Source organism: Eulemur rufifrons, chromosome 17 (assembly GCF_041146395.1).
Source record: "Eulemur rufifrons isolate Redbay chromosome 17, OSU_ERuf_1, whole genome shotgun sequence".
NCBI lineage: Eukaryota > Metazoa > Chordata > Mammalia > Primates > Lemuridae > Eulemur > Eulemur rufifrons.
This window is the reverse complement of record NC_090999.1, coordinates 33,999,511-34,012,206: the sequence shown is the minus strand read 5'-3', so window position 1 is coordinate 34,012,206 and position 12,696 is coordinate 33,999,511. Positions and strand designations below refer to the sequence as shown.

Below are 12,696 nucleotides of genomic sequence, written 5' to 3'. Positions count from 1 at the left end.
ATCAGCTATGACTTCAGCTTCATGTGGTGGGTAGTGTATTATCTGCTTATACCAACACAGTCAAGTTAGCCTCTTTCCTCTGACATGGGTGGACACATTGACATCCCCCAAAACTAACACCTAATTGGAAAAAATGTGTTCCATATGGAGTTCTGAAGCTGCAGGTTTTCCATAAGGACTTTTTTCCTTATAAATGCACTTTTTTTCTATAAATAAAAGCAGTGATTTTTTTTTTTTTTTTTTTTTTTTTTGAGACAGAGTCTCACTCTGTTGCCCAGGCTAGAGTGAGTGCCGTGGCGTCAGCCTAGCTCACAGCAACCTCAAACTCCTGGGCTCAAGCGATCCTCCTGTCTCAGCCTCCCGAGTAGCTGGGACTACAGGCATGCACCACCATGCCCGGCTAATTTTTTCTATATATATTTTTAGCTGTCCATATAATGTCTTTCTATTTTTAGTAGAGATGGGGTCTCGCTCTTGCTCAGGCTGGTCTCGAACTCCTGAGCTCAAACGATCCACCCACCTCGGCCTCCCAGAGTGCTAGGATTACAGGCGTGAGCCACCGCGCCCGGCCAAGCAGTGATTTTTAAAAATACATTACACTAAACACAAGGTTTTCCTTGATGCCAGTTGTAATGAATGTGTGTGGAATAAGCAGAGTACTATGATGTAGCCTTTGGAACTTTTCCTTGAATAAATTCTTTCATTTCCCTGCTTTAGGCCTATATACTAATTCCTAGAGGCAGCAAGGACCATATTTAGCCTAATGACCTTCTGTTCAGAACTGTCTTTCCCTAGGCTTAGCTTTTAAAGGAAAGAGAGAAGCCAACTGCTTCCAAGTGATTATCTTCCCCTGCATAGAAACTGACAGGCCTCTCAAAAGTCTGACTTGGCAGTAGTCAAGACATCATTTATCACTAAGATAATGGATCAAAAAGTGTCTCTTTGCTAACCCATGCCCTTTATCTCATTTGCAGTATGCTAGAGGAAAAACAAAATAAAGCAAAACAAAAAAAAAAAAAAAAAAAAGTCTCCTTTACTATTTAGTTCTGCTAATTGACAGGCCTTCAATTTCCATAGTTTCACTCAATTGTGCTGAAGACTGTAGGTTTATGGAAATCCATCACCTCCAAAAATCTCTTCTAAACCTACGTGTGTTGAATTAACAGAATGCCAAGAAAAATCAAAATTAGATCTAACGGCTTGATGTTATTGAGACTTTTTGGCCTCTGAATAGACAAAAACTCATTGAAATTTCTTCACAAGTATAATTTCTCATTATTTACAAACACACCCTGTAAATTGGATCAACAACATGTATATATTCATAGTCCTTCACTTCAAAAACCTTCTGGCAGTAGGAATTCTTGTTTTGCAGCTGGGGAAACAGGTTCAGAGATTAGATAGCATGTCCAGAATCACTTGGCTCACCAACCTGGAGCCTCCCTCTAAGGGGCTGCATGCCCTTACTGGTTATGTGCACATTTAGGGTGAGTTCCATGGTTACCTAACAGAATTGTTTTGGCAAGTCCCAGGTAAACTTATTGAATGGACATTTGTTTCTTGGAGATACAAAAAAAGGGAGATGTCAAGTTAGGGGGAAAATAAAAATCCAACCCCTGGAACATTTACACAGCCCAGCAGTCAATTCAGAAAGATTTCAGTTGATACAGTTTCACTCTTGAAACGTTTTGGTATGCAAGCCCTAATTACTAACACAGGTGAAGGAACCCTCTCATCTTTCATTCTCCCCAAGCTCTGTGGGCCACTCCAATCACCTGTACCTAAGAAGATAGCTGCGTCTGGCATCTGGTTCTTCATTGCCTGAATCTTAAAAAAAAAAAAAAAAAGCCTCGCGTGCTCTTACCCAGCCTCCTATCCAATTCAGGCTTCCCCCCCGCTCCCCCCCAGTTTAATGCAATATTGACATACCAGGAAATGCACAATGCTTATATTTTTTTACCTCTTAAAATGACATCGGGTTACAAATACGGTATTTGGGTCTTTTCAAAGAGTTTCTTATTCAATTGCTTATTTGATTCAGGGGCGTTGGATTCGTGCTTAGTGCTCAAAGCATGCGAATAACTAACTTCTCCTTCCCGAGTGTCCGGGGGTGTAAAACTGACTACATCCAAGTCCTGAAACGGTTTTTTCCCCAGAGGCTGTCTTTAGTTACGTCTGGCTGCGCAGGGGGCTAGTGTGTACCCTCAGGAACATCAGGCTGGAATAGTCTGCCTTAGCAGATTCCAACGATGAAGGTCTTTCAGTCCTCAAATCGCGCGAACAGCCCTGCTCGTTCAGAGTACCTTTGCACACACTTCTCGTCCCAGTGGTGCCCTCTCATGGAGGCAGTTTTTAGGAAAGCGCTCCGGGAGACACATTGTCAGTGGCTACCACACCTCCCGCGTTACAGAGCTTGCTTCCTACTGGGGCGTGGGCGGAGACACCGAGGCTCTCCGGCCTCAGAGGTCTGAGTTCAGCACCAGCTGATTTTCCGCTCTCCCGGCTCGCTCTTCCGCCTGCGCCGCCCTCGCCCCCGCCCCCAGCACACCCAAGCCGGAGCCCTCGCCGCTCCAGTGCTACTCTCCTGCCACCCGCAGGGGCCTGCTTTTTATAGGCGCCGCAGCCAATGAGAGCTCTCCTTTCCTTCTGCCCGCCCGCCCGGCCAATCGCCGCGCCCCTTGTGTAATCTTCGGCCACTCGGCTGCTCTCGGTTATTTTCGCTGTTGCTGGCTTTTTCAGGGGCTGCTCGCTCGCAGCCAGAGACGCTTCTTTTTTTTCCGGGTTCGGAGTCGTTCCGGATGCTTTAGGCTGCCGGATGTCTGATCTCCGGATAACTGAGGCGTTTCTGTACATGGATTATCTGGTAGGTGTGGGGAAGGGGTGGGTGTCGCCTCTCGGATCTCGGCGTGCCGGATGGCCCCCTGCCTTGAGCAATAGCCTCTTTGCTTTCTTTCTTTGGGATGGGATGCCTTTGGGATTCTTTCTCCCGCAGCCGGCTCTGAAGCTGTGCCCGGGACTCGGAGGGGCAGCAGCCGGGGCGGCTGGGTGGTGGAGCTGACAGGTAAATGTGCAGCCCGGGCCAGCCGGGCTGCGGGGCGAGGGTCGCGCTGGAGCTGCCTAAGAGACACGGCGGCCGCTGCGGGGCGTCCCCTGCCCGCGATCGGTTTCCTTGCTTCCCTCTGCGCTCCCGGCAGAGGACTTTCTTTCCGGGGAAGCAAGAGTTTTCTGGTCTCCCTTTAGCCGAACTCCAGGTGCTATTAAAGAGCCATAACCAGAATGGCTCACTAAGTGCCCGGCAGCCCTGGTCATTTGGTTGTTATTAGATCTCTAAAGCTATGACCTCGGTCGTGGCCGGGTTTTAAAAGCACATTACCATAAAGTAGAAGGGACTAAACTACATCGCAACCTGGCCAGAACAGGACTGAGTAGGGACAGGTATTGCCCCACCGTTCTGGTCGTTGGTGCATGCCGCTGTCGCCTTTGCACGGATTGGATCCCAGCTGTGCTTTTAGGCCAGGCTTGTGCTGGGAACTTTAGGTGGGAAAAGTGTCAACACAGTGCTGGGACTGAACATCATGGTAAAATTGACTTGTGTATGTGTTTGCGGAATTATGCAAGCACCATGTTTTGTTCCAGAAATTATATTTCTCCATAGCTGCCTGTTTGTGGTTAAGGGGATCCTTATTTACATGGGCTGTGTTCGATCCTATGCAATTACTATGTTCACCATGTTAAGCAGAACCGCTATTGCCATGCAGAGTGGAAGTAGATGGTTAGAAACATTGACCCTCCTGTCATCTTGTTGGACACATGCACTAGGTTTTCGACTGCAGATTGGCTTGGCAGAGATTTGCCTGTGCCTTCTAGGAATTACACTTAAGGCTGTGCTGAGAAAGTCTGTGAATAATTTCATGATTAAGAAACGCTGGGCAAAGACTGGTTTTGTAATGTTATCTGTATATTTGGGTTTATTTTAGTTTACACGAAGAAAATGTTTCCCCTAAAGCTTCATAGCTTGATGATCTTGTGGGGAATGGTGGTGATTGTAGTTAATGCATGACTTTGTGAATGGAACTGAGTCAAAAATTGAGTTCAAATTCTGTTTTGCTGTTCATTTGTTGACGGTAGTAACTTCCTCTGTCTTTGTGATAAAAGAATGTTATTCACACACGACTGTAGCTAGTTAAAGGGGTTATCTGATTATGAACATTGTTTAAAATGCAAGGTGCCCTGTAGGTTAAGAGAGGTGCTAAATGTGTCTGAACGATTATTTTCTGAGTTAAATAACTGATTAATTTGTAATTTGTCTTATAAAATACAGTACTATAGTTTTGTTCTTGCAGCCTGCCCAAATTAAAGCCAAAGTTTGTTGATGGTAATTACCAAACAGGAAAGGGTGACATTAACTATACTACTGAAAGCTAATTTTGAATACTTAAGTTATACCTTAAAAGAAAATCAGGTGGTCTTAATCATTTTATTAATCTTTTTATTTACTGGGTGTGTTTTAAATTTACAAATTGTATCACAAGCCTGCCTTTGGAAGTACTTAGTGAAAACAATATTGATAACTGTGGTTAATTACTCAGGTTAATCTTTAGATAGACGTGGACTAAGGGTGAGTAGATGAATGTTTGTGGGCTCAAGATTACCCTAAAAGCAGATTAATTTCGTTGCCAATTTACTAAAAGCTTTGTGTCAAAATCACTGGGACTTAAATTTGACTTGGTCTTTAGTTGTACCTGCCATGCCCCCACACACTCTAATTTTGCTCTTGTATAAGAATAATAATTATTTTGTCACTGTATGCATTTAAAATTCACAAGTGCAGCAAAACAGTCCCATAAAAATCATTGGAGGTGAGAAAAAGTCTTAAAGGAAACAAATCGGTTTTTGCGAGTGTGCCCGGTATCTGCTGTGAAAAGATTTAAGAAAATCCTTCAGTATTAAACTGGACTGGAACAAACAAAAAAACTCTAAAACAAAAAATCAGCCCTCTTGAGGTGGGCTTTTTGGGTTTACTTTTTACTCGTCAACTTTCAGAGGAAAATGATGTGCCACACGTCATTCCTTTTCCCCCGCCTTTCGGGTTGACTTGTTTGCTTATGCATAATCTTTGTATGGTGTTTATTTAGTAAAAGCCGTGTTTCTGAAAAATAAAAATCAATTTCTTTGACTGTGTCCCGGTTCTTAGCTTTTATAAATCAATTCTCAAGTTCTTTTACTTACCTTCCAGAAAAAAAAAAAATGCTCCTTTCATTCCAAGTTTGACTCCCGATTTTGCGGAGTGGACTAGATAAGTGCCCTTTCCATACACTTGACGGGGATAATGGCATGTGTCACTTTTTCTTTTTTTAATCAGTATTTAACTTTCTTGTTGCTGTTGGATGCTGGAAGAGAGGGCTCTGTGTGTGTGTGTGTGTGTGTGTGTGTGTGTGTTTATGTATTGTCCATTTTCCTTTGGGCTGGATATCATCAGTTAACCTTTTTTTATTTGGAGGAGAGTGGAAAGGAAGAGGAAGGAAAGAAAGGTGGAGGAGCTATTTTTTAAACGAGGATTAATCCTTTTAATAGGGTTGAGAAATCAAAACAGATGAAGAAGCTCTCTGACCTTAGAAGTTGCGGTTGATTTCTTAATTTAAAAAGAAATGTTCTCAATTAGAAGTGACAGCCAAGGTGAGGGGAGAGGGATACTACTTTAATATTTAAGACAGGGCTTTTATTGATTTCACCTCAGGAAAATAGTGGTAATTTGCTAATCCTAAATAATTATATGTGTCACCTGGTGTGGTGCCTGACTTGGTTCCTGACGTTGTTAGGGCCCAATATTTTATCTGTTGAACTCAATGAATGTGACATGGAAAGGAGAATTCTACTTTTTCTCACCAGCTTCTAACCTGAGACAAGATAAAATCTGTTTGGATTAGGTGTTTTGTTGTGGGGAATGCAGAATGTATCCTTTACTCTCTTAACTTTAAGATTATCAAGATATAATTTGTTTAGCCAGGGAGGCAATTTAAACACAAAAATCTTAGTTTTCCAATTAAGTGAATCTTCCTAGGAGGGTGCACACCTTTTCCCCCTTTTCATGATAGGGTTTACAGGCCACATTCACACCTGCCAGGTCTGTGAGTAAACATAGCTGCTCTCCCAACTGGCAGTACCATCATCTTACTTCTTCTCTCTCCTAATAGGTAGAAGTAGTAAGACAATGTGCAGAGCTTTTTCATTAAGGTAGCAGAAAATAGTCAAGCTATAATGAAAGAAAAACATCTACCAAGTGTTCCTGGGAGGTTGGACAGGATCAACTTCTAGATTCTTTTCAGTTCAAAATTTTCTGTCTTGACTCATGTTGATTGATCTGTAGTCCATGTTGTTCCTCTTGTGCTATCAAAAAAACAGCAGTAAAATTGGTTATAGTCTATATAATGCCCATGATGATTAATTGAGATAATGGAGGGAAAGCAATTTATAAACAGCCCATAGCTTCTCAAATATAAAATGTTAATGTATTGTGATTATGTTGCTGATACTCCATCCACAGGAGGTATGAGAATAATGACTATTACTGCTTAGTGGTAAGTATTGGGCTGCCTTTTAAACTAGTCTCAATTTATGGAAAGACTTAGAGCGGTGATCAGCAAGCAGGAAGTCAGAAGGGTCTTTTGAGTATTTTCTAACACCGATAAAAATAAAACCACATTTTGATGTTAATTCACTCAACAATATGTATGGAACCCCTACTTTGTGCATGGCCCTGAAAGTCATGGGGGATGAGCTGTAAAGTCTCAGCTGTAACGTCTTCCTTGGCTGCAGGACTGTCTCCAGAGGGTGGCAGGACAGTTGAGTAGGGCACATAGGGAAGGAGACAGCTTCCGATGTACTCCTTTGCTTTCTAGTACGTTTCTCTTTACGTATTTCTTTGTTTTATTGTGAGCTGAAATGTAAAGTTAGACATGAAAATGTGACAAGTAAAAATGCTCAGTTAGCTGTGATGAACAATATTAATGTTCATTGCATTTATATACATTAGTCCCCCCTTATCAGAGGTTTCACCTTCTTTGGTTTCAGTTACCCATGGTCAACTGAGGTCCCAAAATAGGTGAGTACAGTACAATAAGGGGAACTACTATATTGTGTTTGATATTTAATAAGGTTATATAATAAGATTTCTACTTTGTATAGACTAGTGAACTTGGTCTAGTTTTTTTGGTAATAGGCTATATCTGCCATAATAAAAATTTGTGTGTCAGTGGGGACATTCTAATAAGGGAATTGGCTGGATCATCACAAATCCATCACCATTCACAGGATAAAAACCAACTAACCATCCAACCAACCAAGAACAGAAACTCATGATGTGCTCCAAGGGTGGAACCCATTAGAAAAGACTAGTAAAGGTGCATTTGTCACTTCCTGTGATGTTCAGTTATCTGTGAACTGAACTTTTTTTATTGATTAAAGTGTGCTGTTTCTAATCCTGAATGACTATAAACATTACAAGCTGTATTTGTTATGACTGACTATAAAGTAATAATATAGGTCAAACACTTTTTAGTCTTACTTTCAACTGGATTAGGCAGTCATATTTGTTATGACTGACTATAAAGTAATAATATAGGTCAAACACTTTTTAGTCTTAATGTCAGCTGGGCTAGGCAGTCACATTAAATATTTCTTAATAATTTGCAAGATAAAGATCATGTGAGCACAATAAACAGCGATCTAGCATCTGTGGAGTTCACATAACAAAAATGTTTGAAGAAAATCCATACCATTAGGTAAGAACTTCTCTACAAAAGTGTTAGGTCTGATTCCCAAGCGTCTGTTACTGTGGCCTTATTCATAGTGGGAGCTCTGGGAGAGGACACATACAGACCTTGATTTTAGCCCTCTAGGAGCCTGCATTCTAAAGGATGCCTGAGCCACATGCTTATTGGCATGTGGGCAATGCTGGGGGTGGCGAATGGAAGGAGTTAAGTCTGTGAGTTATAATTTGGAGGGTAAAAATTAGTTAACATTTATTGAGCACTTACTGTTTGCCAGGCAACGTTTTAAGCACTTTTCACGTGTAATGGTGTTAAACTGAGACTCAGGGAGGTGGTGTAATTTCTGCAAGTTCACAAGGCTAGCAAGTGAGCAGTTGAGCTGGGTTTGGGGCCTCCGGGCCTGCCCTCTTCACTGCCCTCCACCTAGTTCTGCTGGTCAGAGGCTTAGGCAGCTTGGTGTCAAAGCTGTTAGAATGCACTTGAAGTTTTTACTGTGCTGCTTTTTGAGTAAACAGGTACAGAAAAGTGGTCCTTGAAAACTGCCATGTTAAGGAAAGCAGGGGCTGTGAGCAGGCTGGCTGATGCTCCCTTGTCCTCAAGGACTCAGCTCTGCCAAGTGACCGTTACAGAGAAGCTGGCTAGAAAGAGAACTATGTTGCATGCCGAACCCCCTGCCCTGCGATGTCCTTATTCTGGTCATCGAGGTGATTGATCTTCAGCATGTAATGTTTCATCAAGTGACCACAGATGTATTTCCAGGCAACCTCCTTACTCTGCCCCCCTCAACTTTCAGGGGCACATTTCTGCCTGCTCCAAGCCCCAGTTTCTTTTGAAGAGGTTACTGAGACTTAGGATCTATTTGTCTCTTTTAAGTTTGCTGTGTTCCTTTCCCAAGTTCTGTCTGGGAAGTGGAGCTGTCCCCAGCAGACAGTAGGCCACAAGCAGCTTGTTGCTTATGGACTTCAGGTGGGCAGTCTCATAGCATTTACTTTATAAAGGATTTGTTTCTGAAGTAGACTGGAGAGAAGCAAAGATTTTTGGGAAAGGTCTGAACACTGCATTATAGATAACAAGAAATGGGAGTTTCCACTGATACTTTTCATACATTATGTTACCGAGGGGCTTTTATTTTAGAGCCTGCAGTCCCCTTTAGTTATGCTGTGGCTCTCCCCTGGCATCTCCCCAAATGAGGCATTTGGATGAGTCTAGGAAGCCCAGTTCTGGTGGACCCGCATTTCTGAGTGTCTGGTCACATATACTTTTAGCAAGGCTGGCTTCCCAGGCCTGTAACCTCAGGGCTCAGAAGAGCCCCATGCTTGGTTTAATGCTCTTTGATCACTATCGTGAAAATCTTAATTTTTGAACATGGTGCTTTGCATTTTCATTTCACTGGGCCACAATTTGCACTACAATTTATATGGCCAGTCCAGACCCTAGTGCTAAAGTAAAGACATTGGCTGGGATCTGAGTTTATAACCTGCGTCAGTGCTGGTTCCTTGACCATCTTAATCACCACTTTATCACCAAAAGCTGGTCTGGTGCCTGGTAAATAGGGAACTATGTACCAAGTACAGTGCAGAGTGTTTTACTTACGTAATCTAATTTAATCCTTCCAGCAGTCCTGTTATAACCAGATACTGCTGACTTACAAAAGATTTAGCAACTTAGAAAAGAGAAAACTTGAGGTTCTGAAAGGTTGAGTATTAGCCAGAAACATGTAACCAGTGGAGGGTCAGGGCCAGGGTATGAGCCTGTCTGATTCCAAGCCCATGCTTGTAAGCATTTTTTGGTGCTGTTTACTTAATAATTGTTCAGAGGATGAGTGAGAAGGGCTGCATGAACCATAGAGAGAGTGGTAGAAATTGAGGAGTCACTCAGTTGCTGCTGTCACCTCATTATCTGAGAGAGGCTCTCTGGGAACTTAGTGACAGTGCAGCTCCCACTGGGGAAACCGTGTGGGGTTGCGCCTTAATGTGAGTTTGTCACTGATTTTTTTGCTTTCATTGTTCACCTAATCTCTCCTTCATCTTTGCATAAACATTGGCAGTCTGCTCCTTGGCTCCTAGACAAACACACCTACATGATTTTGATAGTAACTAACCATTTGAAAAGTTGGATTTGCAGGACAATCTCATTTATCAAGTTCCTTTGCACCTAGATTGGATGGGAACTGTTCTGACCTCTGGACTGCTTCTCTCAGGGTTGAGAACTTTCTCTAGTAGTTGTGTCCATGTCTCCCCGGGAGGGATCCCCGTGGGTTCTTTTTTCAACAGGATGGCCGCTTCTCTGGCCTTTCACTCTTGGGGAAGGGGATGACAGTCTGGAGGCATCCAGGACCATTTATTGAGACACAGAAGGACTATACCTGTTCCTAATCAATCTAGATACGGAGTCAGGAACTAAAATGAAATATAATTCTTTCAGAGTTTTATTTTTAATTATGAATTATTATAAATATCCAGAAAAGTACAGAAAAGAATATAACAGACTTCTATGTACCTGCCTCCCTGATTGAATAGCTGTTAACATTTTGCCATTTTAACTTCAAAATTTTGGTGCTTTTTTAAAATGAAACTTTAAGGCTATAGCTAGAGCTTCCTGCTGTCTGCATGCCACCCTTCTCAGTGGTGACAACTATTCTGAAGTTAGAGGGTAACATTCTCATGTATGTTTTTGCATTTTTATTATACAGACATGTATGTGTAAACTATATAGTATTGTTTTGCATGTGTTAAAAATTTTTACAGAAATTGTAACGTACTGCCTGTATCTTCTGGAAACTTGCTTTTTCCCCAGTGTTCTTGAGATTAATATATGTTGCTGCATGTAGATCTGTAGTTATTAATATTTGTTTCATATTTCTGGGTTGGATGTTACCATTTCTGCTTATATAGTAGGTGATGGTTTTGAGGCATGGGTTTATGTGTGTGTGTTTACTTGTAATTAGCCTTATGTATGAATCATATAAGCTGTGTAATGGAATTTTATTATGTGCATTTCAGCTTTTATTATTCATCAGTTTGTTTTACAGTTTACAAGTCATTTTCTAATCATAAGCACATGTACTGAATGTGTGTACGTGTATATTTCTTGTCTGTGTAAGGACTGAGATTATTTTGGTAACAGTTATTAATGCAAAAGCTTAGTGAAGGAATTTGGAAAGCACAATGGAAAAAAAATACATCTGTGATCCGGCCACCAGTGATGACCAGTTAACATTTTACTATTATATATTGTCCTGTAGTCTATATGTTGACTCATTCAGATAGAAAATCCACCTGGCATCATAATGAAGGTACTGTTTTATAACCTGCTTTTTGTATTTATGAATATTTAAATTCTAACAATTTCCTTTCTATAACATGAATTTTCTGCATTATACTGGTAAACCATACAGAGAATTGACTCTGCTGGATTCTGTGGGAAGTGCTTAATTGGTATTCATGTTTTAGTTAGTCCTTTTCAACAACCCTCTGAGTTGTGGGAGCTGTTATTCCTGTTTTGTGGTTGAGGAAACTGAGGGTCAGGAAGAATTGAATAATAGCAATGGTATCATGTGTTAGAAGGGTTGGTGACATGTCTGTAATCTTTATCTGTACATATTTTTATTGTGATAGAGAAGAAAAAGACCCGAGTTTCCAGTCCTGCCGTAGGTATTTGAACAGTTATCTATGTGAAATAAAGTGTTTTCCACTCTCAGTCTGTGGCAAAATGGAAAAATCAAAAGACTATTAAAGAGTAATCATAAATTTAATTTACATATTTAAAAGTTGAGATTATATCTTTCCAACTTTTTGTGGGTATTAGAATATCTTCCATTCTGAAATGATCGTGAATGGTAGTGTTTTTCTCCCTCTTTCTCCCTCTTTCTCCTCTGTTTCTCTTAAAATGTAATTATCTTGCAGAATACAAAGATGACAATCTTTATCAGTCCTCAAGTTTGTATTTAGAATGTACTTATTTCTAAACCCCCAAATATTGGGAACCTGGTCTAAGACAAATCGCTCTGAACCACAGTTTTCTCATTTTCAAAATTCAGATAGCATTTAAGCCTCTGTGATAATTAGCAATAATAACATAAATAATAAATAAGCTGTAAAGTGCTTTTTAAAAGAAAATTACAATTTCTACAATGATTGGTACAAGAGTCTATATGACTCAGTGTGATGGCATTAACAGAAGGGAGCAATTGTGGATAAACTGAGTGTGTCTGTCTCCCTATGCCCTTGATTTTTCTTTGTTTTCTCATCAGTGACACCTTGGGGATTTTGTGAAATAATTTAAACATTAGGTAGGAACACAGTATTTCCTGTGCATTTTAAGAGCTGGGCTTCAAAAAGTTGTGCTTGACCTTGGAGAAGACCTTTTTTTGGTCTGTTCTGCAGTTTATCCACATTTAAAATAATATGCTTTTTCCAAGTCCCAAGAAGACTGTTAAAGTTAATTCTTACTATCACTTCAATTTATTTCCTCCTTTCTTCCTGCTCTGATTCAGAGATTTTTTTTTTAAGTTACCAATTATGACTATTAAATGATCTGAGAATCTTATTTATAAAGAAACTTTAACATAGGGTTTTTCTGAGGATTGAATGAGATTATGTGTATATCGTACTTCATGAACATAAGGTGTTTTATAAAGCTACTCATCATTTTTTTCTAATTTTTATTCATCTGAAGAAATTCTTTTTTTTTTTAAAGAAAAATTGAGGTATAACTTACAGTGAAGTGTACAAGTTTTAAAGGTACAGCTAAATGAATTTGTATGTATCTGTACCTTGTAACCACCCCCAGATGGAGAGGTAAAACCTTTCCAGTACTCCAGAAATCTCCCTTGTGTCCCTTCCCAGGCAGTACTACCATAGATTAGTTTTGTCTGACTTTGAGCTTCATATAAACAGAATCACAAATATGTATTCTTTTGTGTGTG

The 12,696-nt window shown here is 40.6% G+C and overlaps 1 protein-coding gene across 1 annotated transcript in view; it reads left to right on the top strand.

The window, feature by feature from the left end:
• The first annotated feature begins 2,722 nt into the window (after positions 1 to 2,722).
• Positions 2,723 to 12,696, top strand: part of ARL15 (ARF like GTPase 15) — a 399,577-nt gene continuing 389,603 nt past the window's right edge. The window contains exon 1 of the mRNA XM_069492347.1: positions 2,723 to 2,863. Within this exon, the coding sequence (XP_069348448.1) occupies positions 2,816 to 2,863 (48 nt within the window). The 5' untranslated portion in view covers positions 2,723 to 2,815. The remainder of the gene's footprint in view (positions 2,864 to 12,696) is intronic.